Below are 27,353 nucleotides of genomic sequence, written 5' to 3'. Positions count from 1 at the left end.
TCCCTTACACTCCAACTAGCTAAGGAAAACAGGGTTTATTATTGATCCAGAAGGAGACGCCTCTTGTTCTGGATACAGATTCAAATGTTCAGTTCTTGATGACAAAGCACAATAAGCGATTCTTTAACTTAAGTTCTTAAATGTTCTGCAAAAACGTACACAAAACACAGTTCCCAAGTATCAGGGGGTGGGACTCTTTGCCTATTCTTTTCTCCAGTTGGCTCACAAATGTAGCGTCCAATCTGGTTCACTATCCTGCCAAACTTGTCTGTACATCTTAGAATTTCAGAAAATGTCTTACTGTTAGGTCCAGTGCCTTTCCTCCATACTGCATGGGCGTCCCTTCCAAGGGACGGGAGACAGAACCTTTTTCACCAGGAAAAACAACCTTCCCCATTAAATTTAGAGGAGTGCAGGGGTATGGCCCTGGGAGCAGGTGCGGCCCTGGGAGCATGCGCTGCCCTGAGTCTGCCCTCTGGCGCCACACCTCAGTCCCATTTTCCGCGTCGACAGGAACGGGCCAAATTCACCAGCGCTCCGGGTGTTTGGCTTTGGCCATGTAATTCCACACACAGATACTTCTTCTCCTTGTCTTTTTATCATTCAGGGCCAACGCAGATGCCATGCTGGCAGCTGTTAACCAGAGGCTCTGGTGGGAAATTGCGGATTTCCTCCCAGCGCTTCTGGCGCAGAGGCAATCGCGATTCAAGGCGGGATTGGCGGAGCCCAAGATTGTGGTGCAGGACATCATGGAGTCTTCTGTGGCCCACATTCACACCTCTGGCCGTGCCATCTGTATTTCCATGGACATGAGTAGAACAGCCTGGCTCTGTGCTACGAAATTCAACCCGGATGTCCAGGAACGCATACTAGATCTTCCGTTCGAAGGGGGTGACCTCTTCCACTCCACAACGGACGAGGAGCTGGATAAAAAGAAAAACAGCTCTCAAATGGCCAAGTCTTTATCCATCCTTACAAAGACCACGCCCAAACTGTACACCCAGTCACAGCAGCGCTCTGAGAAGGGGCGTACGTACGGCGAGTTCAATGGCTTCCAAGAGCAGAGGTCCAGGCAGCCTGACCGTTTGCCGTCCCAACAACGGCGCAAACAACAAAAGGGGGAAGGGCTTTTTCCAGTCCCTCTCCTCCGCAACAGCCTCAGAGGGAAAGAAGGCATGACACACCCCTCCGGGTCCAGGTGTCTCCATGCACATATCTGGCGCCAGAATTTCGTAGACCCCTAGATCCTCTGTAGTCTCCACGGAGTACTGCCTCCTTATCCAAGCCTCTCCTCTCCTCCCCTCCCCTCCACTCCCAGCAACTCTTGGCGGGGATCTGGTCGCTCGTCGAGAGCTAGGCAGTGGAGGAAGTCCCAGCCTCCCAGCGAGGCTTGGGCTTTTACTCCAGGATTTTTGCCATGCAGAAAAAGAACCGGGCGGGCCTAAGAGTTGTGCTGGACCTTTCCACCCTCAACCTCTCCCTACCTCTACAAAATTCAAGATTGTTACGCCAGCTTTGATAGTGGAGTTGTTGTGCAAGGGAGACTGAATGTGCTCCCTGCATCTGAAGGACGCATACCTAAACGTCCCGATCTGGCAGCCTCATCGTGCCTTTCTACAATTCAGGATCCTGGGCTACCATTTCCAATGTAAGGTGCTTCCTTTTGGCCTCCACCCTGCTCCCAGGGTCTTTACCGGGCTGATGAACATCGTGGCAGCCCTCCTCGGGTCGCAGGGCCACCACATCTACCCGTACTTCGACGACTGGCTGCACAAGCTGGGTTTTTCACTCAGCCTCAAGAAGTCGCAGCTGCAGCCCACGCAGAGACTGACCATCTTGGGCCTCATTTGGGACACGTGCTCCGAGAGTATTTTTCCCTCAGAGAACAAGATCAAGGCCATCAAGAGGGACACGGCACACTTCCTCAGCAGAGAAGTGACCTCAACCTGGTGATACCAACACCTACTGGGTCTCATGGCAGCAGTCCTCTTGGCCGTCCCCCACACGAGACTCAGGATGAGGAGGATACAGCTACACTTTGCAGCATCTTGGAACCAGGAACGGACCCATCAGTCAGAGATGATCAATGTTCCTCTGTCGCTTCACCCAGACCTCACTTGGTGGTCCAGGGACTGCAACCTGCGGATGGGCAAGCCTTTGCGGTAACCTACACCACAGGTCACCATCACCACAGACTCCTCTCTCGAGGGTTGGGGGGGGGCACTGGACAACCACTGTGACCTGGCAGGAGTTCCACATAAATTGGCTGGAATTTAAGGCCATCTGGCTGGCGCTCAGAGCCTTCCTTCCGGTTATCGAGGGCAAGGTCGTTCTCATTCGGACAGACAACTGGACCAGCATGTTCTATGTCAACAAGCAAGGAGGTACACGAATCCCCCATCCCCCCGCTCCCTACTGTGCAGGCTGGCAGTCAGCATGTGCGAGTGGGCCCTGGGAAACATCTACCTCATGGTGGTCCACCTGCCCGGGGAAACCAACCTGGAGGCAGACAGGCTCAGCAGACTGGGAGTGGACAACGAGTGGCAGTTGAACAACCTAGTGCTGCAGGCGATCTTTTGTAAATGGGATCACCCTCAGGTGGACCTCTATGCCTCCTGGGGAAACAGGAAGTGCCAACTGTTCGCCTCCTGGCAGGGCTCGGGCTCCCTGGCCAATGCCTTTCAGATCAAGTGGGACGAAATGACACTGTACGCCTTTCTGCCACACCGCTGATTCACAGGTTGATATGCAAGATCAAGGAGTCTTGCAACCTCAGCATCATTCTAATAGCTCCATGGTGGCCAGCTAGGCCATGGTTCTTGGAGCTGCTCAGCCTCTCGGAGAGGCCTCCCATTTGCCTTCCGACGGCCCAGCACATCTTCTGGCGCAACAGAGGGCAGTGTCATCCACCCCACACCAGAGAAACTAGCCCTCACTGCGTGGTTCCTGAACAGGTCACGTTGGGGCATCTCAGCCTCTCAGGCTAATCTAGAGATCATATAGGGCAGCACCAGGAACAAATCTGCCAGGGCCCAGTATAAGAGCAAGTGGTCCAGGTCCTGCTACTGGGCAGACTCTTAACGACTTCGACCCTCTGGCATGTTCCCTGGATGACATGCTCTCCTTTTCGGCACATCCATTCAGGCGTGCAGGTGGACACTTGCCGCACCTACCTGGCAGCCATTGAGGCTTACAGAAACTCGGAGAAGAGCTTTTCCTCTTCCAACCAGATTGTCAAACATTTGACGGGTCTCGCCAGGCTCTACCCGCATATCAAGATGCCGCACCCCGTGTCGGACCTCAACATAGTCCTGGGTGCCCTCATACACAATCCATTCGAACCAATGGCATCTGCGGACATCGGGCTGGTCACTATAAAGACAGCCTTGTTAGTCGGCCTCACCTCACTCCGCAGAATCGGCGATATCCAGGCGCTGGTCGCCTTGGAGCCATACAATACGTTTCACAGGGACACGGTAGTCCTACGGACACACCCAGCATTCCTGCCTAAGGTACCGTCTGCATGCCATCTAAATGAGGTAATAGTGCTGCCTACATTTTTTGCTGATCCGAAGGACGAGGCACAGAGTCCTGCACTGCCTTGATGTCAGACGTGCACTGAAATTCTACTTGGACAGTACTAAGGGCTTCCGCAAGTCAGACGCTCTATTGATCACCTTTTGGAGGTTCAAGAATGGGGTATCGGGCATCCAAAGCCTCCATAGACGGTGGATAGTCTCAGCCATCAAAGAATCTTACGAGGGACAGCATAAGCCACTACCGGCCAACATGCATGCCCATGCGGTCAGAGCCAAGGCAACTGCCATTGCCTTCCGCGGCATATCCCCTGGCAGGTCGTAAGCAGGGCGGCCACCTGGGCCACCCCTTTGGCTTTCTGCAAGCATTACTGTTTGGATGCCGGCTCTAGATTAGATGCAGCTTTCGGACAGGTGGTTCTTAGAAACCTGTTTGCTTAAGGAGGGTCTCCTCCCCATCCTGGGGCTACATTCAGTTGTAATCTCCCATGCAGTATGAAGGAAATGGGACTTAAGAGTAATTATAAGTTACTCACTGTCCTTGGTCCCCTTTCCTCCATATGTCCCACCATCCTCCCCCCTAATAAAACTGGTGTCATTAGGCAATATTCTATTGTCAACGCGTCTATGGGGACTGAGGTGTGGCGCCAGAGGGCCGAGTTGGGGCAGCCCATGCTCTCAGGGGCGCACCCCCACGCACCTCTAAATTTAAAGGGGAAGGTTTTTTCTGCTGAAAAAGGTTCCGTCTCACATCCCTTGGAAGGGACGCCCATGCAGTATGGTGGAAAGGGGACTCGTTAGACACTACTGTGAGTCATTTATAATTATTTTGGTAATGGGTCCTTAACTTCTTGCACCTCTTACCCTGGTCGCAGACCCCTCTGGGCTGTCTCAGGATCTCCCTGACTTGTTCTGTAGCTGGTTTCTCTTTTGTGTGGATCCCAGACCCCTTATATTATCTTTCCAACTTGCTTTGGACCCAGCCCCTTGAACTGTGTGCTTCTTCAGGCTTGTGTGGGTCCTTGACACCCCCAGCCCCCTGTCAATTGCTTTTGCGGGCCTCACCCTACTTCATATGGGTCCCAGACCCTGATGTGCTGCTTTTGGGGGCCCTCTGCCCCTGCTTCACTCAATGTCCAATTGAACAGATCTGGCATATTCTCCTGCCAGGTACTGTCCCACATAGGATATTTCTTGAAGTTTGTTCCATTCTTAGTTCTTTTGTTAATCCTTTCTGCCTATATTGGTACCTGTCTCTTGAATCTATTTGGCTCCCTCCGTGTCCCACCAGATGGCCTGACCCTTTCCCAATCTTCAGGAAATGTTGTTGCGGTCTCTGGTCTGTCCTGGGAGTAGAGCAGGGCTTCTTTTCTGTACTGCTTCTGTGTTCGGCGTCCTGCCCTGGGCATCCATGCAGCGGTAGGCTCTATCTCGCATCCTCGGCTGCATGCTTTTTCCTTGCTTTGACTTCTATGGTCGGGTTTCCTCTATCCCCATCACCGGACAGGTTTCTGCTCCATGGAGCTACTGGAGACACTAGTCCCTCCTCAACAGCATCTCATTCTCTTCTCCTCTGGTCGCCCTCCACGGAACCAGCGTGTGGTTCCTCGCTACTCCAGGGCTGGCTTGGGAAGGTACACAGTCCTTCCTTGCTTTTTATCACTGGGACTGCCTCTAATAGACTGTACCATGTATGTTTGTTCTGCTGTGGGCTTTTTCCTCCTTGCTGATCTTCTTTGTGCCAGTGAGTGTATACACTCCACCTGGGTAACCCTCACTCTTCCTCGTCCCAGTATGATATGCCTGAATGAAGTCCTCTACTCTACAGATATACATGTGTGTGTGGGGGACCACAAGGGACTGAGTGGGGTGAGAGGAAAGAGCGGGCAAATGGAGGGGGTGAATATCGCGTTCTCCCAAGACGATGGTCACTGGTCCCATGGAGGGCTCCCCTCCCCATGCGATCCACTCACTGAGTACCACCCTCAGGGGGACGATCTGGTAGCAGCCTCACCTCCCTGGCCTCATGGGAAGGTGTCCTCCCATGGGAGAAGTGACAATACCCTGGGATTTGCCAAAGTACTAAAATAAATGTACAGATTGCGGTTTTCATCAAGTACAGATTAATCAGAACGTTGAGTACTAAAGGAGTTGCAGACTCTAGGTGGGCTGGTGTGCAGTATTTACTGGGCCACTGTGGAGTCGGGATTGGACTCTCTAGAGCCTTAGTGGTGGTGGGAGGTGACCTTGCGGCCTCGCCAGGACATGCAGGAAAAAGAGCTTCACTCCTGGAAAGAGCGCACTCTGAAACCTCTTCTATCTTGTGGGACTATCTGAGAGGAGCCCCCCTCCCACAAGGTAACCTCTCCCAAGCTTAGAGGCATGCGTTGGGTAGAGGGGGGGGGTTCAAAAGCCAAGATGTCATACATTCCCCATTAAAATTGACCTGCATTCTGTACATCAAAACCCAATAAAAATAGGCTGATAGGCTGTTCATTTCCACGACTGTTGTTGACAGGCGAACAAACTTGTTTTGAAGTGCACTTTAAATGGATGCACGTGATTATTTTGTATACGGAAATCTTGAATTTGAAAAAAAATGATTTGGAAATGCCGTATTAAAATAATCACGTACCTCTCTCCCCGCCCCTCCCTGCTATCACCCCACCCTCCAACCCCCACCACCAAAACTTACCTCTGTGGCTCACTTACCTACTGTCCCGCTACACGGGCCTTTCCTTGCGACAATCAAGGGGCGCGGGGGACACTCCTGCAACCCCTGCGCCCCTTACTCGAAATTTGCTATGTCATTTTTTAACAGTGTCAAATTAGCCATTTTTTCCAGCGAGTTTTTTTCTTTTTTTTTTTTTTCCTTCTCCATATACCCTTTAAATCCTGTGCGAGCTGCATGCTTGTAAAAGCAGGGACAAAAATAGGCTCTATAGTTGGTTAGCGGAGAGACCGCACATGCCCTTGCCCGATGTAAATTGTTCAGGCTTTTAAGCATGCATCACTTTGCCTTCCGATATTTATAGTGCTATCTATAAAGTGGAAAATGAGGTGGTAAAATTATGACCTAAAAGCAAGGTCGTGCAGAATTACCTTGCAGGTTTTGCATATTTTTTAAGTCTGCAGGATATAGGGGTGACGCCAGTAGCCAGGTTAGAAAAGCCCTTAACTTGCAAAGCTATCTCCAACCCTTTCTGTACATTGTATAAAAAGAGAATGTGCTTCGCTCAGTTTGCAATAAAATGTCAGGCCTAAGACTAACGTTAAAGCAATTTGCAAATCTCCAAAACAATTATTCTGAAGATGCAAAGGTATTAAGTGTTTTGTTGGGAAAGGGAGGGGGTCGTCCCAGGACCCCCATTGCTATCAGGTGAGGCAGAGGCCTAGTAGTGTGCAGTAGGGACTCAGGGAGGGTACAGAGGGAGAGCCGTCATTGACAGGGGCTATAGAGCGGGGAGGGTGGTGTATGTTTTGCTATAGTGTACGTGGGGAACCAAACACCATCTTGGATAGTAGCAGCCATATTGAATTTGAGGCCTAGTTATGCACTGCAGCCAGGGTCGCGACTCCACGCACATGGAAATATGTATATGCATGCGAAAATGAGGAATAGATTGTAGCGCGAGTACTGCTGAGAAAGGCCAGAGCTACAGATATTCATAGACCCATCATTGTCTTATGTTGCCAGCATTCATGTCCAGGAAGGAATGCGCCCTGCAAGATCAGAAGGGGGGGGGGAGGGGAGTTCTCTACGAAAAGCGATTCCACAAGGAGGAGGGCTGGAGCCTCCGACCTTCCGCGTCCCAGCTCCAAGTAATGGCACTCAGATGCCCCCATCCCAAGAACCCCGCATTCCAAGGTACCAGCAGTCACAAACCGACCATAAAACTGTTAAACCTCCAATCGGTCAAGAAAGATCAGAAAGTGGGGACCCGTTACCTTCACCATAGGTTACGTGATTTGTGATGTGCCAGGAGGGGTAAAACAACACGGCCAAAACAAGGGTGGGAAGCATTGGAGGGGTACCAACGTGTCTGGAATCGACCTGTAGTCTGTTTGATGCAATGACCTCAGTGTATCCTTAGCCCTTGTCTGCACTACCAGGGGCACATCAGGTTAGAGATGGAGCCTGCATTGTTTTTCTTCACATAATCACTCATTGTAGCTTCATGCCTGAAGATGACACGCAATGAGGAGCTCACGTGGAAGAAGATGGACCGAAGGGGCTGGGACCAATGGCCTGGCATCTGTTCTGTAACAGGTTGCCTATGGATCTCAACCAACCAGCTATTTGGATTTGTACATTGTGCAATTTACATTGCTAATGATGTTGTGTGCCTTCATAAAGTGTTGCTTGTACTGATTTTGGCAGAATGTTCTGTGGCAGCGGAGTACTTTGCTAGCACATCTTTATTTTTGTGGAAATAAACCTTCCAAGGAGAATAACAGATTTGCTGGGCCTTTTTCCCTAGTGAGTTGCATTTTCTTCTGGTGTGAGCATTGAGGGATTTCTCTAGATTTTTGGTGTTCCATTGTCCCAGCGACCCCCTCGAAGACGGATGTTTCCAGGCAGCATCTCTGGAGGGGCAGTGCACACCTACATTGACCAGTTGCAAGCGCGCAACCCGCAGTGATGTATAGGAGCCATTTTCACAGAATTTATGTCTTCTCTTTGGAGTGGGGCGCTGTTCCTAGGAGAGAGAAGGCTGTTATTGGGACCCTGTGACAGAGGAGCTAGAGTGAACACGAAGATTTAAGTACACCTCTTGGAGGTGAGAACGGGGGTACTAGTGAGTAGGGAGGTGAAGAGTGTGTGAGGGTGATGAGAAAGCATGAAAAACCATGTGGCCGGTTTTGTGTTTTTTTTTTATTTTTATTTTATTTATTATTATTATTGTGGAAAACCAGAGCGTGGCATCCTCTCAGAGTAAGGAGAGAGAAGGTGGTGCAACATTTTTATTGTGATAAGGAGGATACAAAAGTAGGAGCTCTGTATAATTAGAGAGCTCGAATTCCTGTGCCCAGTATATTTCTGGTGGGGCAAGGAGGCAGAGTAGTGGCAGTTGTTTTAGCTTCTTAATTTAGTTTGTTGTTTAAGTGTTTGAATTAGTGTGAATTTAGTGGAGGCCGAGGGAGGGCCTGTGAAAGTGTTGCATGTTAGAAGTGTGCACGGTGGGAGTGGGGGGTGAATAGGGGGATACTGGGAGGTGGGGACCGAAGTCTGGTAGCTACGGCTATATTAATATTGTGTAGGACGCACAACTAGAAGCTTATTTTGAATATATAATCGTCAATATGGGGGTGATGACTCAGCTGGACTACATGCATAGTGCGTTGCCATTGTACAAGGATAAGATAAAGTACCACGAGCAGTGGATGGTAGAGACCCAAGGGGGAATTCCCCGCTCATGGCCAGAGCGTGATACTAATAACAGAGATATTGGAGCACATGAGTACGTTCCTAACTGTAGTATGAAGGTAAACGACTGCAGAAGTGAAAAGTGATTTTAGACTTGTTGAAAATGTTGGAGTATGTAGAGGATACCGCTGAGTGTATGCCCCGATGCAAAGATGGTGCCACCTCAAATATAGTAAACACCCGTGCCAGAGGAAGCGCCGGGACCCGCTCCTAGAGAGGGCTTTATCCACTGACCGCCTGCCCAGCTACAGGATACACCAACCCAACATATGTGCCCTTGCCTGCCACTGCTCCACCACCATATCGGCCAACCCCAAACCGCATTACACAGCGGGAGACCAAATCACAGAAAGAGTTAGGAGGTATTAGAGTGAACACAAGCAGAGTTGGCCATTTTGAGGGCAATAAAGAAGGGGAGAGCAAACCAGGATGTGGGTTGGACGAGTGGAGGGCTTGAGAGATTTTGTTTAGACTGGCTATCGCTGCTATTAAGGATGTGTGTGTTGAGAAGCACGGTAATGGCGATAGAGGGGGAAAAGCGCAGGATATGGGACAGTGAGGTCGGACAGGGAAGCGCATCAAGGGGTGCAGGAAGGAGAATGGGACAGTGTGGAAGAATTGGAGGACAAGGAAGGTGAGGTACAAGGGCCTCCAGAAATTACGCCAAGGGTTGAAAGCTTGTGGGGCGAGCGATTGAGGCGCAGCTTTGGTCGGGTTGCAGTAGCAACTGTAAGGAAGGCATGGTATCAACAGTAAGACAGACAAGTGACAGTTCAAGGTTGTTTATTGAACATTAACAAGGGTGTGATAAATGCCTGTCTAAACCTAAATCTATAAATGGGGGCAAGTTACGACCATCAAATAACAATAATACAGACCTAGTGGAGTCTCCTCAAAATAAAAAAGGCCTATACTAAAAAAGAAAATTGACAATCCTTACCGCTAAACCTGCACAGTGATGGGTAGAGTTCATGAAAAAAAAAAGTGTTTACAAAATGATATGTCAGGATGTTCAGGCCGTTGGCCTCCCTACCCCACGTTTTCAGCATGGGGAAAGACGGTTCACTCGAGCAAAGCACACACTCTGGCTTCTTCGGCACGAGGACAGAGTTCCATTACCAGCATCAGGGCCTTCTGTGATGCAAGTCTCTTTGCTTTCCAAAAGTGTCTGACTCAGAGGGCCTTATGCACAAAAACAAAATAAATTCAAAGATCCCTTCCTCTCTAGAGTGTTCAATTCGGCAGTGTCACCCTGGATCCCCCTCAGTCGGGCTCAGATCCCTCTTTATACCACAGTCAGTATCTTGGATCCCCCTCTTCCGGGCTCACATCCCCTTTTTATAATGTTCAGAGAATACTCTTTCTCGGGTGAGTCAAAGTTCACTCTGGATCCCTCTGTCAGGCTCAGATCCTTTCTCCGTCCCAGTTAGCCTTCCTCAGCTAGGCTTGGATCAATTGTAGCATGCAGTCAACTATTGAAGACTTTCGAATGTTCATGGGATTTAGCTTGACCCGTTGCAGGACCACTTTGATCTCAAAAATTCACCTTTCAAAAGTTGCCAATTATTTGGATACCTGACATGGACCTTTGAGTGAGCACCTATGTTGCGCCTGACCAATCTGTCTATGGTATCTTATTTGGCCTCCCCAAAGTTCAATCACTCCTGGTTTTCAATTATATTTGGGTCGTCGTCACATACGTTTCACACACTATTCTTTTTAGATTTCTTCATATAATGTTGATGCTTGCAACCTTGGTTCTAACACAGGCTGGTTTGATATCAGTCTCTCTGACTCACTGGCTGTGCTGTCTTTACTGACTCTGCTTTGTTGTAGGAGCCAAGGACCGTACCACAGTGGTAGCCGCTCCCCCCTGCCTTGGTTATCGATGCAGGAGAGAATTGGGTACCTCTGACACACAATGCAGGTTTGTTAATCTTTTAGTTCCCGTTCTTAGGTTTCTTACTTTCCAAGGAACGCGAAAGTAGCTGTCTATTATCAAGAGGAGATTGCCCAAGCAAGTTCAGAAACTGCCTAACAACATAATGGGCATAGAGGCAAAGGGGTTTGCCGAGATTCAGACTACAAATTTATTTATTTATTGTGTATTACAGTACAAATCTGTACTTTTAACACAAAACACACATAACAATCCATTGTCATCAATTAAGACATCTAACATTTCCAAATTAACTACATTCATTATTACTTAAAACTAATCTCATAATCAACTAATGTAAAAGTCCACTGCACATGCCTTTTAAAAACTTTAAAATACGAATAGATGAGAACAGTTCAGTTGAATTTAAAATCCTCCTCCACAGATCCTGTTCTGGCGGCATAAAATTCAAAGATAACATTTGGATCTTCAATATCCACAGATTAGTAAAATGCACACACAAATGTTTTAATGTCTCCATTTCCTTGTGACAACATCTGCAGTGTGTCTGGTCCCTCAGTACTTTCTTTCATCTGCCTAAAACCTCTCGAGTTAGGACTACATTTAGTCTAAATCTTAAAATATGGGACCTAAAGTGCCTTGACGGGTGCTTTCTTAAATAGGGGAACACAGTATTGTAATTCTTAACTACCCAATCAAAATGGTCTCCAGTATTGATGTTGCATTACATTTTCTCTGAACCTAACCCACACGTATCTGTACAATTTTTTCTTTACCAAATAAGGTGTTGGTCCCAATTTTTCTGATGTGATCCATATTGTTTGTAAAGTCTGCAGACACTCGGAACCTCAGTCTACCAAGACCTTACATGAGCCTTTTTTCCATAATACATTTAGACTCTCATAGATCGAGGCAACCGGCGGGGCCAATATGCTTGCAAAAATCTGCAGCTTCCCCCAATCAATCATAGTCTGGAGCTGTCCCAATTCATAAAGCATCCCCACTAATGGTGCTGTCTGGGGTAAACTTAAAAGCCCTCGCCAAATAAGTCCCTCAAGTTTTGGCCAGTCAATTTGTACATTCCTTGTCTGAGCTCCATATATTAATTTCAGGACAATTTGTTGCTTGTACAATTTTAGCACTGGAAGGGCGGAAAATCTACCAAATTTAGTCATAGTGCTGCAGCTTCACCAATGCTCCCAGAAACTGGGCCTTGAGGTCATTCAGTAGTTCGGGCCCTCCCAAGTTGTTATAAACGAGGGACCCTAAATATTTAAACGGGTTGACCACCTCAAGGCTACAGCTATTTAATTTCCATGGTATGACTTTAGCTTTTTTATTACCCCACTTTAGCACCAGTACCTTGGATTTCATTGTGTTTATCGACAAATCCAAGTTGCACAAAAATTCTTCCACTGCACTTAAAGCTCTTGGAGACCAATTGCTGTCAGATTGCAAATCACAATGCTATTCACACTATAATACACAATTGCGAAAGGATTAAAGAATGAGGAAAAGAAATGGCTCAAAGGTTGCAAGCGAAGGAAAGTGAAAGTAGTGCAGAGGAAGTTAACAAAAATAGCAGTGGAAGGGGTGTACAGCGAACACTGAGACAATTTCAGCAGAGCAGGCTGCAGCTCGCGCAGATGTAAGGATAGTTGCGTTTTTGCCAGGCGGAGTACACTGGCAGTTGGGTGGCGGACCCCCACATCAGTATCCTGAGTAGCACCAAACTTGGAAGAGGGGCTCAAGAGAGCATAGGGAGTCGAGGGGGTATTGGACCATCTCAGTGTTAGAGCTGTGGGAAGTGGGGACACTTTGAAAGTGTACAAGCAGGCAGGGGGTGAGGTATAATGCATACAGTCAAACTGCCTCAGCACTAACACAGCCACCCAGGTTCACCTCTATACCTTATGAAATACAGCAGGCCTACACCCAGCTGCCACCAAACCATCAACACATGCAGGCTCAAGCACTGCCTAATGTGCAACCCCAAGCGGCCTAGCAGAACACCTTGTATGGAGGCCAAATGCCCACACCCAATGCAGTGCCGAATGGGACAGTAGCACCTCACAGAGGGGTCAGTGTCATGGGAGTAAAACCCTTCACGTTCCCAGGTACTAATATGTATCGTGATTAGGACAGCCCACAGAAAGCTCTTGTGTGCCCATTCCAGTCCATGACTACCCACCCTGATGAGGAACCCTTAAGCAATTAATCTTAATGGTTGACACAGGTGCCACTAAATCATGCATCAGGTAAAACTCTTGACACGCAGGGATTCTCTGGGGCTGTCACAATAGTTCCCTACACAAAAGAGGTAGCTATGAAAATAGGAGGAAAAGTAGTGCATGCATTCCAAGTCCTACCCGATAAATTTGTTGGGACGAGATTTGTTGAGCAAACTGAACATGACCATTTCCTTTACGGATCGTGGGGTGATATGTGCCACCTCAGCCATGTGTGCCTTAAGGGACATGGTAGTCAAACAGGTCAGAGGAGGGGAGTTGGTGGTTTGCAGCGTTCTTGTGGACCTGGACATGTTTGTGTACAAGATTATAGTATTACTTGATGTGGTGCTCCAGATTGATAAGGTGTGTAACGGGTACCAGATTTTATCTTGCGACCCGTGGTGACGTAAAATTGTCAGATGCAAAAATTTCAAGGGTTGTGTAATTACTGCAGGGCATGGATTCTAGACTATGCAGCATACACTAGGCCCCTGTTACAGGGCCTTAAAGAGGCTCAAAAACATTACCGTAAAATTGCATCGACGGAGGACATGCTCACCGACGGAGGGCATGCTCACTCCACTGCCCCAGTGCTGGCTACACAAGACTCATCTATTTTTTTATTCAAATGGCCAATTGATGCCATTGGCCTACTACAGATGACTGCTAGATTCTGTGATGCAGGGCCAGTTCCCATGCGAACAAGTGATTTCTGCATTTGCAATCGAGAACCGCTCCACAATTGTTATGGGGCGCTCTGTAACACTGTACGTGGAGCATGCAGTGTTTGCCATTTTGGAACGTTCCACATCAAGTTTGACCATGCAGTAGGCTACTGTGTATAAGATCATCCTGTGCAGCCCCAACATTCATATTGTGAGGCGTAACTGTAAATCCTGACACCTTTTTGACAGAGCATTGTACCGAAGAAGACCTTGGGGCGCAACATTTGGAGGGGAGGAGGATGACATCCAGAAGGCAAGAGATGGCCCACTTGAGGGGGGAGAGGTGCTTTTCATTAACTTGTCAGCAACTATTGATAAGGGCAAGGTTCGGAGGCCTACTGGGGTGGCAGTGGTCCGCCTAGTGGACGAAGTCTGGTGTATTGGTGCAAAAGAGATTACCCATGCACTATTCAGCCCAAGCAGCAAAACTTATAGCGCTCCTTGGGGCGCTTCTGGTGTCTCAAGGTTGCTGCGTCACCATCTGTTCTGACTCTGCCTACCTCACCACCACGGTGCATGCAGGACTGGCACGTTGGAAGAGGAGGGGATTTAGGAGGGCTGAATGATCCCCTGTATAACATGCAGCACGGCTAGATAAGCTAATTGACCCACTATCCCAACACTCCTTGACAGTGGTGGTGAAATGTACCACCCATACCAACAACACAGACAAGGTCTCACTCAGTAACGCTGCTGTTTGCGTGGCAGCCAAGCAGCAGTGTATTTACTGGTGCTGAGTACCCAGTGGTGGAGCAAAGCAGAAAATAGCTGCCAGACTCCTAAAATTCGTTACTGGTTGCACAACTCATTGAGTTGCAGCAACGGGCCCCACAGGAAGATAAAGATTTGTGTTTGAAAAGGGGATGCAAGCAGTCCCCTACAGATTTGTGGCGACAAGAAACATCAGGCAAAGCCATTATGTCACACAAGTTTCTGCTGGCCACATTCGACCAGCTGCATCATCCATCCCATGTATCAAAACAGCATATCGCTGCAGATATTCTGGATGGTTTGTCCCCAATCTGCAGGCTGCAGTAACTAAAATGGTTGTCAACTGTACTACTTACCATACTTGCAGCACTGGTCTCACCCTGAAAACAGAGGTACACTGACCCACCCTACTGGGCCATTCTGCGAGTTGCATATCGGCTACGCGGATATGGGAAAAAGGTGTAATGGATCTCGTTATCTGATAGTGGTAGTGTCCTTTTTCACGGTGGCTGGAGGCTGGTCCTTTTGCACACCCTGATCCAAAATGTGCAGCCAAGTTCTTAGTCTGAGAGGTTTACCCTTGGTGGCGCGTGTGTGAAGTATTGGGGTTTGACAATGGCACACACTTTTTCAATGAGCTTTTCAAAGAGATCACAGCATTATTGGCCATCAAGTATCAGATGTGAACAATTTACCACCCTCTGGCCAACAGAATTTTGTAGAGGATAAATGATCTTCTGAAAAGCAAATTGTCCAAGCTTTGCACCACATTAAAGAAAAACTAGGTGCACTGCTTACCCCCTGCTCTATTTAGCATGCGCATGCAGCCCTGTAAGGATCATCACTTATTGCCCCACAAGGTGATAATGGGGCAACAAATGTATATGCCCCTATCTCCAATCACAACAGCATCTGATGCTCGCAGGACAGCGTCTTTTTTTAGGGGACGAATTCCGTAACTACTTGTGTGCTCTAACGAAAGCCATAAAATGTATCCATGAACAGATCGCACTGCCAAGGACTGAATAGACCTTGGTATATGGGAATATGGGGCGCTACTGCATGTGGGTATCTGGGCGCAGTGCTGAACTCCTTCCTCTGTCTACCACCTAGCGCCCTGTGCGATGCGCTAAGGTGAGAGATGGAATTTGTTAGCATGATCTGCCGGGGCCCAAAGTAGGTTTTTGGAGTTTTACTTTAGTTCTCCGTTTAACCTCTAAGTGATTCCAAATCTGGGTAACACTATGGTTGAGATAACCAGTTTCCCTATTGAGGACCCCTTAAGCTGGTTTACTGGCGTGATTGCTCTGATGAAAATCTGGGTGATGTTAACGCCTTGAGCAAACCCTTGAATTATTTTTAATTATTGTTTGCTTATTAAGTGCTTATACAGTAAGAAACTACTGTTTCAAACATTAAAAACATAATATTTAAGACCAGAGTGGGGGGTGGGGGGTAGCAGGGATGAACCTACAATGCCTTGTGAGTATTTAGAACGTGCACATGCAGCAAGGAGGAGGGAAGAAGGGGGTAAGTTCTGGGTAGTCAGAGTTCATGGGTGAGCCACAGATGAAGTGCTAGGCATGTTGAGTGCTACACAGATGCAAGTGCCGTGGATAGACAGGTGGTGGGCAGAATTGGTGTGGGAGCTAAGGGCCTTCAGGGTGCATAATGACCCAGGACACCAATCGCACCAACTGTGGGATTAGCAGAGGAGAGAACAAGGGAAAGAAGTGGAAAGTCTTACGGAGCTTCCGGAATTTGAGAAGACCCGGCTCAAGGCTCAGAGAGAGCGGGAAGCTGTTACATAGGAGGGAGCCTGCTGAGGAAAGTGAATGACCAGCTACTCTCTGTTTAGCAAAACGCTTTACACACAGAGTTGGTGCCCGAAGAACGTAGTGTTCTAGAGGGAGAGTATTTAGTGAGGAAAAGTTGAAGATGGTGTGGTCCCCTGGCTCAACATAATACCTTTCTTAAGTAAAAAAGCTGCTTAAGTAGAGCTTTGTATAGCTCGGGACAGACTTTGCACATTGTCATCTTTAAGATTCTAAATAATTCTGTATTTAGTCCGAAAGTTTTACAGAGCAAATTAAATCTCCAAACTATCGTAAGACAATCCTGATGGTTAGGCTAAATGTCCTTATTCCAAAAGTTAGGATGAACTGGCTGAACTCTGGTAGGGTTTGTCCATGTAGCCTGGGCAGAGAAGGTGATTTAATAAACTTTATAATAATTGGTAAAAAAAAATTTAAATGGATTTTTAGGAACAAATGACTGACCACATTTTATTTAAAAAAATATTGGTACATGCTTGGACGCCTCTATGTTCATGCCATGTAGTAATGTAGACTTTTTATGATTTTATGTTTACTGCGTAAGTGCAGCCATAGGAAGAAGACTTCCGAAGATGCTAGTACGAATTTAATGGAGATGCACACAATGTTTCACTCTATGTAAAGATGATGGTGTATTGAAGGGGGAATTTTATTTATAATTACTTTTCTGTGTTATTGATTTTTATGTTGATGGATAAAATCTGAATACATTTATTATCTCTGTCTTGCATGTTATCCTACCCACCAATTGGGCACCTCATTTTTTTCAGAAACCAAGAGAAAGAAACTTGGAATCAACAGAGAACGGCCACACAAGATTACTCAGGTGTCCTCTGCGCCTCAAAAGGATTGGTTGTGTTTCACAATACTTGTGCATACCTTCACTAGTGATATGATTAATGCTGCTTGTGCACTCACTCTCGTTGGTGTAAGGTGTTGTGCTCTTGTCCGAATATTCTCAATTCTTTATTGCTTTGCAAGCTTTTTCAGTGTCCGGTTTCAAGCTGCTAAATTCTCACTGTTTGAGCACATCTGGTATTACACTTTTGTGTAACTTCATTCAATGGCAGGATTCATGCTGCTTGTGTATGCATTCCCACTAATGTGATATCCCTGCTTGTGCAAATATTTTCTATTGTCCGTATGAATGCTCTTCATACGGATCTTCTCAGTAGTGTCAGTTTGTGCTTCTTTTGCCCACCACCTTAGCCACAGCTTAATCTTGTGACAGCCAATAAACCTGCCGTAAATGGTTTAGACATAACATCAGTCTTGTGTTTTTTTTCTCTCCGCAGTGAAAGGGACGCCTGCTCCCAATACAGACCCGAGGGCAATCACGTGAGCAATTTCTTCTCCGTTGTGATTTCTCCTTCCTTTCGTTTCAAATGTCCCCCTGTCACTTCTCCCTTTTGACTCTATTCCTCTTCCCTAGGGTGACAAGATTGTAAAAATAAAAAACGGGACAGGGCTTCCACATAAAAGCATAACTGCAATTTGAAAGTGATTACGCATTACGATAATGAGAGGGTAATAGGTTGGCGCGCGGAGGGCCGGGGGTTGGGGGGATTGTTTCAGTCCTTCAGCTGCAAATAAACTTTAAATATTTGGTTGTAACTGTAAGCATGCTCAAAAGAAAGCAACCATTGCTCCGACTACTATTTCAGGTCTTGCTATACTGTCTTGCATAAGTAGTCTCTGTGGCACAATCTGTCAATGCATGTTGCTGCAAACCAAAAGGTTGGGAGTTGGAGGCCATCTCTGGACAGCTTAAACTATAAAAACATGATTTGGTTTAGAATTGTTAGAAAATGACTATACAGTCAAACCTGTGATTATGCCAATGGTCTCCCTGCCTTTTTACAAAACCGGGAAAGGGGGGGAGGGGTTAATAAAAATGACAACCTCTTCCCCAATGACAACCTACTACTCTGCAACTTGAGTGCTCTTATTGCTTTCCACCCATCTATGTAAACCTGTAGTAGTCGTCCCCTTGTTTCCGTCAGTTGTGGTATGGATTGCAAGGTACCTCATTGCACAATGGCTGTATGGGCAGTAAAAACGTTTTATTTTGGGGGGGCTGGGGTGGTTTTGTGGCAATTATAACAAAATACCATCTGTGAAGAGCATTCTCCTGAGTTTTGAATCTGCACAGTGAAGGCGTTTCTGCAGGTTAGTTACACATTGGCTGGCATCTGCCCAAAAATGTAATCTTGGGCATCCATATAATGCCTGAATGTATTCGGCTGCAATGTTGACTCTAAAGACATCCAGCCGCTGTATGAGGTTAAATGGAAACCATCCAGACACAAAGCTGCATGTCGCCTTAAAATGTTCATAGAAACCGTGTAGAGTTTCTCATGTAATCTTTGTGCCCAAAGGCATTTGGAAGATTTCATGTTACACGGATGTCTATTGGTACCTCTGACCTGTAACGATATATCGAGAGACCACCCTTAACATGGGGGGAGTCCCTTCTCCCCTCAAACAAGATGCCACACAAATCATTGAAATAGTTCAAACTATAAATGATTCATATAGAGCCACATGGATCCCTCCCCCCAATGGCAACAATGCGACTAGAATCAGGCCATGGTACAGCAAAAATATATATTTATTTAAATTATAGGGTCAATGAATATTTACACCAAATGATCACACACCTCTTCTCTCTGGCACAAAACAAAGATTCAATACAAATGTTAAGATGGATTTCTTAACTCTGACCTGGTGGGAAGATGTTCAGAAGGCCAGCCTATTTTCTTGGAACAGGGAACCTCTGCACGAGCCAGACCAATCAAGGTAGCTTATGGCAGGCGGTCAAGACTAAGTCTCAGGACGGGTGAGGGTGACTGAAGGACCTCAATGAGCACGCAGAGCAAGGACACTTACAAATTACTCCCAGACAGGTTTATATATCAAAAATATAAACCCATTTTTTTTACAAGGCCTTTGTAACTCAACACACAGTAAAGAATCGCAGCAATCCTACTAAACCAACACAACACAATCAACACAAGATATATACAAGACAATTGGGGTCTAAAGGGTTAAAAGGCACAAACTATGTTCACAACCTAGAGGGGAAGGAAAATAGGCAGTGCAGATAGTTTTTAGTACCCTTCAACATCAAACACACACCTTACTAAGAGGCAGTCTAAACCCTAAGAAGGGAGGAGCCTTCTGGTCAATAGTACATGTAGTGCAGGCGCACACGGTTGTTCCAATGGGCAAAACGGGGTCTCTTCAGGGGTCTCTAGCAGCTAAGGAAGGTGGGTAAGGAGATGAAGAATAGATTCCCACTATTCCAGGATGGCCTCCACTTGAAGGCAAAGGCTATTCCAAGGTTCGGGAATAAGTTGCTAGTTCGCACTAGCTGTTGAAAGGAGAGGGACCCCCAGGGGCCACTTGTGCTTAAACACAGATGGAGGCGCTAGGGGCCACAGGTTAAGGTTAGGGTTACTCACCGGCCTCAGGTGCACTACGGACCAAACTTTGCCAGTTGAGTACACTGCGGCTGCAGGTTCAAATGCAACAAAAAGGACATCTTTGCGGCTTTCAGTTCCGGCGATATAGTGATGATTCCCAAACGGGTCAGTGGAGATTTCTCCGTTCCTAATGGATGGATCAGGCCAGTTTCACTGCAGCAGGCTTCAGGGGCAAGAGGGTCACAAATGCAGCGCACCTGCAAAGATCGTTGCTGCGGCTGGGCAACACACTAACCGCGTTTACTCTGGTCCTGGCGCACTCGTCTCACTTCAGACCTGGGAACGCCAAGTGTATGAAATACGGTGTGAGGGTGCCGTGGACACAGAACTAGTGGTATACCAAGTTTCGAGGGCCTCCTCAAAATTACTGCGGGGACAGAGCAAAGGTCCTCCGTAAACTGGTCAGCCCACTAGCTAGCCCAGGGACACTTCAGAGAATGCTTACTTGCAGGTTTTGATGAAGGTGCCGAGAATAGTTGGTCCCACTATTCTAATGGGACAAAGCATCTTCGCAGACCTTCCAGGACGACCAGATGCAGAAGCTTCCCACGGGATGACAGTGGGCTCAGGGTGCCAAACCTTCCAGCGGGTCACCAGCAGTTCCTCGACTCAGCTTTCAGCAGTTTCAGGATCCTTGGATCCTATCCTTCGTTCAGTGGGAACTCCAGAGATCGACATGGTATGGGTGTTTTCAACTCCCTCTTATCCAAAGTTCACTTCGCGCCAGAACGGAGAGGACCCAATGGGAGATCTGCTCACAAACACACACTCCATACGTGGTCCAGTCACGGACCACGGTTGTCCCAGGAATTCACAGTACTACAGAGACTCTGGCACCTAGGATGTGTATTGGGGACAGACACCCCAGCCCATATCCTGGAGGTGCTCACACAAGGCATGCAGAAGCCCGCGAAAGCTTGGCGTTTTGCAGGAAACTGCATGACCAAATAAGGACTGACCCGGGTCAGCTCGACCTGGGGAAGGCAAAGGGGCAAGATGGCCAAAAGACAGGACAAAGAACCTCGTGGCATGGCCATTTTGGAGCCAGGCCACCTATTTGTGCCAAACACGGTTTAAATGGCAGGAAAGGGTTAAACTTATATGAAAAAATAAGCTGCCACCAGCCCTGTCCATGACACATCTGCACATCTCCCAAAAAGTCCTATGAGAGTATCAAGGGTCTTTAGAAATGATTGAGACCCAAGTGCACTCTACTGTAAGGTACATTGTGCACTTGCTACATGTTTCAGAAAAGTTGCAACATTGGAAAAGGACTAAGGGAAACAAAGTCTCCCAGTACTGACTATCTTAAGGGCATGTCAGTTTCCTCATAAAAAGTGAGCGAAAGCCCAGAGGAGTGCAGCAGAAGGCTGTGCTCCCCTGCCAAAGTCAGACTAAGGTGTTTAAACAGCAGCAAAGATTTTGGGGGTGTACAAATGGAGGTAAAATGGCATAAAATGAAATCTTTCCTAACAAAAAAACTCACTTTTTAAAAATGTTTTACTGTTGGCTCATGTCCATGGAACAGAGGCTAAATAACTGTGCTCCCCTCTTGTCCCACAACCCCCTTTTTATGTCAAAATTAAATACATGGCAGATTACTAGAAGATTAGCATTTCTTGATATGGGTTTAGTTTTAAATCGCATACATTTTCAATTTTCAAAGCAATTTCACATGCAGCACTTGGTATGTTTTATTTCCCTGCTCACTTGAAAATGCTGGCAGTTTTAAAATCACACCGACTTTTGAGAATATGTTGGATTGATCGAACCGCCTTCGTACTTCACCTAAAAGCACTACAAAATCTTTCTTCTATCAGGGTCCCTTGCTCACTCTCGGGAGAGTGTGCATTTTTCAATGGAGAATTACACTTTGATTCACTTGGCAAAGCACTCCTCTCCCCAGCACTAAAAACCCAGGCTTAATTTATATTCAGCACCCCTTTGTTTAAAGCCCATGTCTGCAAAGTGTGGATAGTTAGGAATTTCATTTTTGGACAAGGACACCCCTTTCCCTTTAGGGAAGTCTGTGGTTGACAAGAAAAATAGCAATACCCAATTACTTTAAATTACCATACTTAATTACTGCTAGGAAAGAGGGCCGAAGTTTCAACACCGCCGAGCTCCCCCCCTCCCCCCGGTCAATCTATATGGGAATTAAATTATTATTCAGTGAAATATTGCCCACCCACTATTAAGGCAAAAAGATACTAATTCAGGCAGATCCCCGCCCCCCCACACACTTGGTTTTGTTTGGATTAAGCTACTTACATTGGAAATCTGTTTTTGGTGCTCAGCTTTGGTTTTTGGTCAGCATGGCTCCTCTTTTGGGGAAGCACAGGTATCTGGTTAGGCACTACAGCCACCAGCCTTCATCCCTCTGTTTCTGCTCTTTTGAAAAAATCCCAGCCTCTTTTGTCTTTCTCAATTGCTGGCTCCCATGCAATGCTAAATCTTCATCCCGCTTTCAATAGTGGCACCCGGATGATGGTTAGGCAGCGTCCTTCCTGCAGCATTTCACCCAGATGATGTTTATGCCAGTCTGACCTAAAGATTTTTAGGCAGATTCACCCAGATGGTTTTTTAGGCAAGTTTCACTTTCTGACATGTACATCCACTTTTAAACACTATGCCCAAACCCCGGAATATTGAGATCAATTATCACTGAATTTCCATTGGAACCCTTACAGTCCACTCCTCCCCAAAGTTCAGTCCCTCTTTGCCGATAGGCCCTTGGAGTTCTGAAACTGAATTGATGGGTCAGAGGTGCATGCCTACTAGCATTTACATTTGTTTTACAGATGTAGTTTTTGCATTCAAAGTTTTGAGTGACAAAAACGTGCGTTTTATAAATAATAAACATAACTTCTTATATCTGTGTTCCCCTAATCATGGCAGACTTATGATATGTCTCCCCATTTTGGCAGGATATTGACTGTGCGACCAGTGTGTGTTTCAAGCTTTACGCAACAATTATATTTTTTAACATGAAATTTTCGACCCAGATATCCGTTCAGAAACGCTTTAATTCAACAATCATAAAAGCAGACATACAAAATAAACATTTGATAAAACAGCATGATGTATAACAACCTTAAATAGCGAACACAAATCCAAAATAGAATTTACAATAAGATATCAGCATAACGAAGAAGATTGCCAAAGCGCGTAGCGCAGGAAGTCTTGATTCTATTAAAGACATGGAGGCGAGCATTCTGCTTTAACTTCTTTAATACTGCCAATCACAGCATTTCAAAACTTCTAAAATCAAACCATATCTTTTACTTTTTTGTTCTTTTTTTTTTTTAAACTTTACAAAAAATTTGACTTAAACCAGTAGTGTTGCACATGAAACGTTCCGTAGATAACCTACAACTCCCAAGAGGCTCTGGGGTTTCAGTAGTCCTAGCCTCATTTTCATCCTCCAATGAGTAGGTCCCTGAATGTATAAAATAGTCTAAACTCCGGGTCCCTTCCTCTTCTTTTTGTGAAACTGTAAACTTCTTCTGCCTTTAAGTCTCTCTTGGATAGGTCGAACCTGTTGTTCCTGTCTCTTTCTCTCATTCCTTGGAGTTCTTCTGATCTTCCCCTTAATCAAAGAAAACAATATCATTAGGGTGGGAATTCGCTGACCTCTACAGCATTAAGTGCATGTACAAATTACAAAAATCAGACAATTCTTTTTTCATAGCGATATTCTTGAGGGTGGGATAATGCTCGCCTCTGTGTCTTTAATAGAATCAAGACTTCCTGCACTATGCGCATTTGCAATCTTTATTCTATGACAAGACCGGAGGTGAGCATTATGCTTGTTCAAAGCATTGCACAATTGTCCTTGCCATATTTGCTACTTGCTTGAAGTAGAATGTTAATATTATGCAGCGTACTAAAACAAATTCAAACGTGATTTCTTATCCCTACTTCCAAGATAACGACAAATTAAGTGTGGCAAAATGTATTAAATGTTAAGAAGCAGCGACAGCAAGTGTTCGATCTCATGATGTAACTCAATTGCTTTTAGCACGCAGGAGACCTTTTAGAACCGTCACAGCGGCCACCATTGCAAGATGGGTGAAAGAAATTATGGAACAAGCTGGCATAGATATTTCTGTTTTCGGAGCTCATTCAGCCAGAGGATCCATGGCTTCGGGAGCTTTTGCAGCCAGTTTTCCGCTGCAGGAGATCTTGAAAGCAGCGGACTGGTCCAGCGACTCAATTTTCAGAACATTCTACTTTAGCCAGTAGCAAATATGGCAAGGACAATTGTGCAATGCTTTGAACAAGCATAATGCTCGCCTTCTGATTAGAAAATCTTTCTGTCTATTTCGAGCGCTTTCACATCTGACACTCTTCTACATGAAACCAGACAGAGTAAAGTTGGCAATTTCCCCGATAATTGTCTACCTAACAATAGATCGTTCCTAGGCCATTGTTCGAAAAGCTGTAGTATTTTATTTACGTCCCGGAGGACTGAAGATCTAGGCAGTGGAGGTTTTGTGACTTTGATCCCCTTAAGCAGTCTAGAGACTGCTGGATGCTCTCCTACTGGCACTCCCTCTACAAGTTCATGCCTGGCTGAAATGGCCGACCTATACACTCCCACTATTCTGAATGCTTTCCCGCTCATAGTTGGGGACGCTAAGAAATTCAGTATGTGCTCTATAGGGGCTGAAATGGAAGAAACGCTCCTTTCTCTGCACCACAGCTCCCAGGCTTGCCAAGCGGAATTATAGTTCCTGACTGTAGATGGTGCCCATGATACTTTAATGAGCGCTGTAGCTTCCTCTGAAATGCCTGGCAGACACCATCTACGCCTGAAATTCTGCAAGCTATCAGGTTCAGAGTGTTGCTCTGAATCAGAGGATGAGGATTGTCTATCGGATCTACTAGCAGGTCTGGTCTGTTCGCAATCCTCTGAGGAAAATCGGTAGAAAGTTCCATCAGAACTGGAAACCAGGCTTGAGATCTCCACTCGGGTGTCACTAGGACTATGTCTGCTTTCTCTCTGCAGACCTTTGCTGGTGCCCTCGCCAGCATCACGAATGGGGTGAAAAGCGTAATGAGTGTGAGCTTCCCAACTGTGGAGAAAAGCATCTGTCCCTGCTGCTCCTGGATCTAGTCTCCAACTGAAGTATTTTGGCAGTTAGGTGTTTAGTCTTGACGCAAAAAGGTCCGTGTCGAACGGGCCCCATCTCTGCTGTAACTTCTCAAACGGATTCATGCAGCATCCAGTCGCTCGAGTCTGTCAGATACCTGGAATTCCAATCCGCTACCGAGTTGCTCGCTCCCGGAAGATATTCCGCCGTTACTGCTATCTCTTTCGATAAACAATCGTGCCAGAAATCTTTGGCTAACTCCGCTAACATTCTGGATCGAGTGCCTCCTAGCTTGTTGATATATTTCACTGCTGAAATGTTGTCTATCCTTAACAGGATGCAACATTTCGCGCGACCTTTGGTAAATGCCTGAACTGCAAACGATCCCACTAATAACTCTAGACAGTTGATGTGTAATTCCAGCTCCTTTTGCAACCATTTTCCCCCTGACTCTGAGCCCACATCTCGCTCCCCAGCCTGATCTGCTGGCGTCTGACTCTATGATGATCTCTGGTGAGTCTCCGAATATGGCACGGCCGTTCCAGGCTTCCATATTGTTGAGCCAACATTCGATTTCTGATCTGCTTTCCTGATCTAGTGGAACTAAGCGGTGATATCTCCACCCCTTTTGTAAATACTTTATCTTGAGCCTCTGTAGTGCTCGATAGTGGAGAGGGCCTGGAAATATCGCCTGAATCAATGCTGCTAGCAGGCCAACTATCCTGGCTAGATTCCGAAGCGATATAACCGGTCTCTTCAGGGCTGCTTTCAGGTCTCTTTTTATCGCTCTGATCTTGCACATGGGAAGTTCTAACAAGGCTTTCTTCGTGTCTATTATAAAACCTAGGAACTCTATTCTTTTGCATGGTATTAGCGCTGACTTCTCTGTGTTGACTAGAAATCCTAGTCCTACTATCAGCGACACTGCTCGCTGTACTTGTTGCTGCAGCCTGTCCCTGTCTTCCGCCATGAGCAGGATATCGTCTAAATATATGATCATCCTGCAACCTTCGTCTCTTAAGGCTGCAGCCAGCGGTCTGATTAGCTTGGTAAATAACCACAGGGCTCATGCTAGACCGAAAGGTAGGGTCTTGAACTGCCATCTTTGACCTTTCCAATTGAATTGTAGGAAATTACGATATTGTTGGGCAATGGGTATTGTTAGATAGGCATCCTTCAGATCTAATCGAGCTAACCAGTCTTCTTTCCTGAGACCATTTGCTAGTAGATGGATTCCTTCCATCTTGAAGTGTCTGCATATTATCCAGCTGTTCAACTCTCTCAAGTTTATTACTGGTCGTACTTTTCCTTTCCTGTGTACTAAAAACATGTTGCTCAAGAAACCTATTGAATGCGCTGTCTCTATCGCTTGCTTGTCTGCTAACGCTTGAATTTCTTGGTTTAGGAGATTCCTCTCTTCCTCTGAACAACGCATGTTTGGGGGTGGCCTTATCTGCAAAGCGGTCACTAGAAAGTCTAACTGACAGCCCTGGACTGTCTGAAGTACCCAAGCGTCTGACGAAAGCTTGCGCCAATTGTCTATGCATTCTAAAGTTCTGCCCCCCACTGGTGGATATAATGCACTGCGCTCTCACCTGCATTGGTATTCTGATGCCTGAAGTAACCTCTTCCTCTTCTCCCTCTGAAGTTCCTGCCTCTGTTTGGGAAGATTGAGTCCTGTTGGCGCGACTCCCAATATTGCGCCCTAGGTCCTTGTGGCCTTCTATTTGTATTGAAACGGCCGGTCGAACAGCCCCTGAATCGACCGGCCCCGGTAAAAACTTGTCCGGAAACACTTTCTTAATTGATGCTTGGGCCTTCTCCAAAGCAGTATACGTCCCTACAAATCTGCTCATTTCCTTTACGAAGGTGTCCCCAAAAAGTAGACATGGGCACCCTCTCCTGCCTCATAGGAGGCTAGGTCTCCTAGCTTGCCGTCTATCTTAAGGAGCATTGACCTCCTCCGCTCTGCTGAAATGGCTGAATTAGCATTGCCTAGTAAGCATACGGCGCGTTGTGCCCAAGCTGCTAAAATGGATGGATCTATGGGCTCCCCTGTATCTTTGGCTCTTTGGGCAAGGTCCATTATTTTCGCTATGGGACCCATCAAGTCAAGTACCTTATCTTGGCAAGATCGGTCCATTCCTTTCCGTAAGTCTTTGCTTGCTTTAGAAATTAATGATAACATCTTAGGGTCCAGGTCAGGAGTCTCGGATACTTTTCCACTGAGCTCTGGCCTTGGACACTGTGATTTGAGATGAAATCTGACCTTTCTCTCTAGGGGCTTCCTGATTCTTTGAGCCATATACGCCGCAACTCTTGCCGATGGTGTCCACTCCGTGGACCGTGGACGTCTGATAGCCTCTGGCTCAAACATATCTGACATATCTCCATCCTCAGGGGTGC

General features: G+C 46.6%; 1 protein-coding gene across 1 annotated transcript in view; it reads left to right on the top strand.

Moving 5' to 3' along the window:
• Window positions 1-27,353, top strand: part of LOC138579638 (uncharacterized) — a 600,935-nt gene that overhangs the window by 416,548 nt on the left and 157,034 nt on the right. Inside the window, exons 6-7 of the mRNA XM_069649890.1 lie at window positions 17,137-17,192; window positions 17,662-17,704. Coding sequence (XP_069505991.1) covers window positions 17,137-17,192; window positions 17,662-17,704 — 99 coding nt within the window. The remainder of the gene's footprint in view (window positions 1-17,136; window positions 17,193-17,661; window positions 17,705-27,353) is intronic.

The sequence above is a fragment of the Ambystoma mexicanum genome, chromosome 3p, assembly GCF_040938575.1.
Source record: "Ambystoma mexicanum isolate Mex_15411 chromosome 3p, UKY_AmexF1_1, whole genome shotgun sequence".
Lineage (NCBI taxonomy): Eukaryota > Metazoa > Chordata > Amphibia > Caudata > Ambystomatidae > Ambystoma > Ambystoma mexicanum.
The sequence above is the reverse complement of the archived record's forward strand: the minus strand, read 5'-3'. Positions and strand labels throughout refer to the sequence as shown.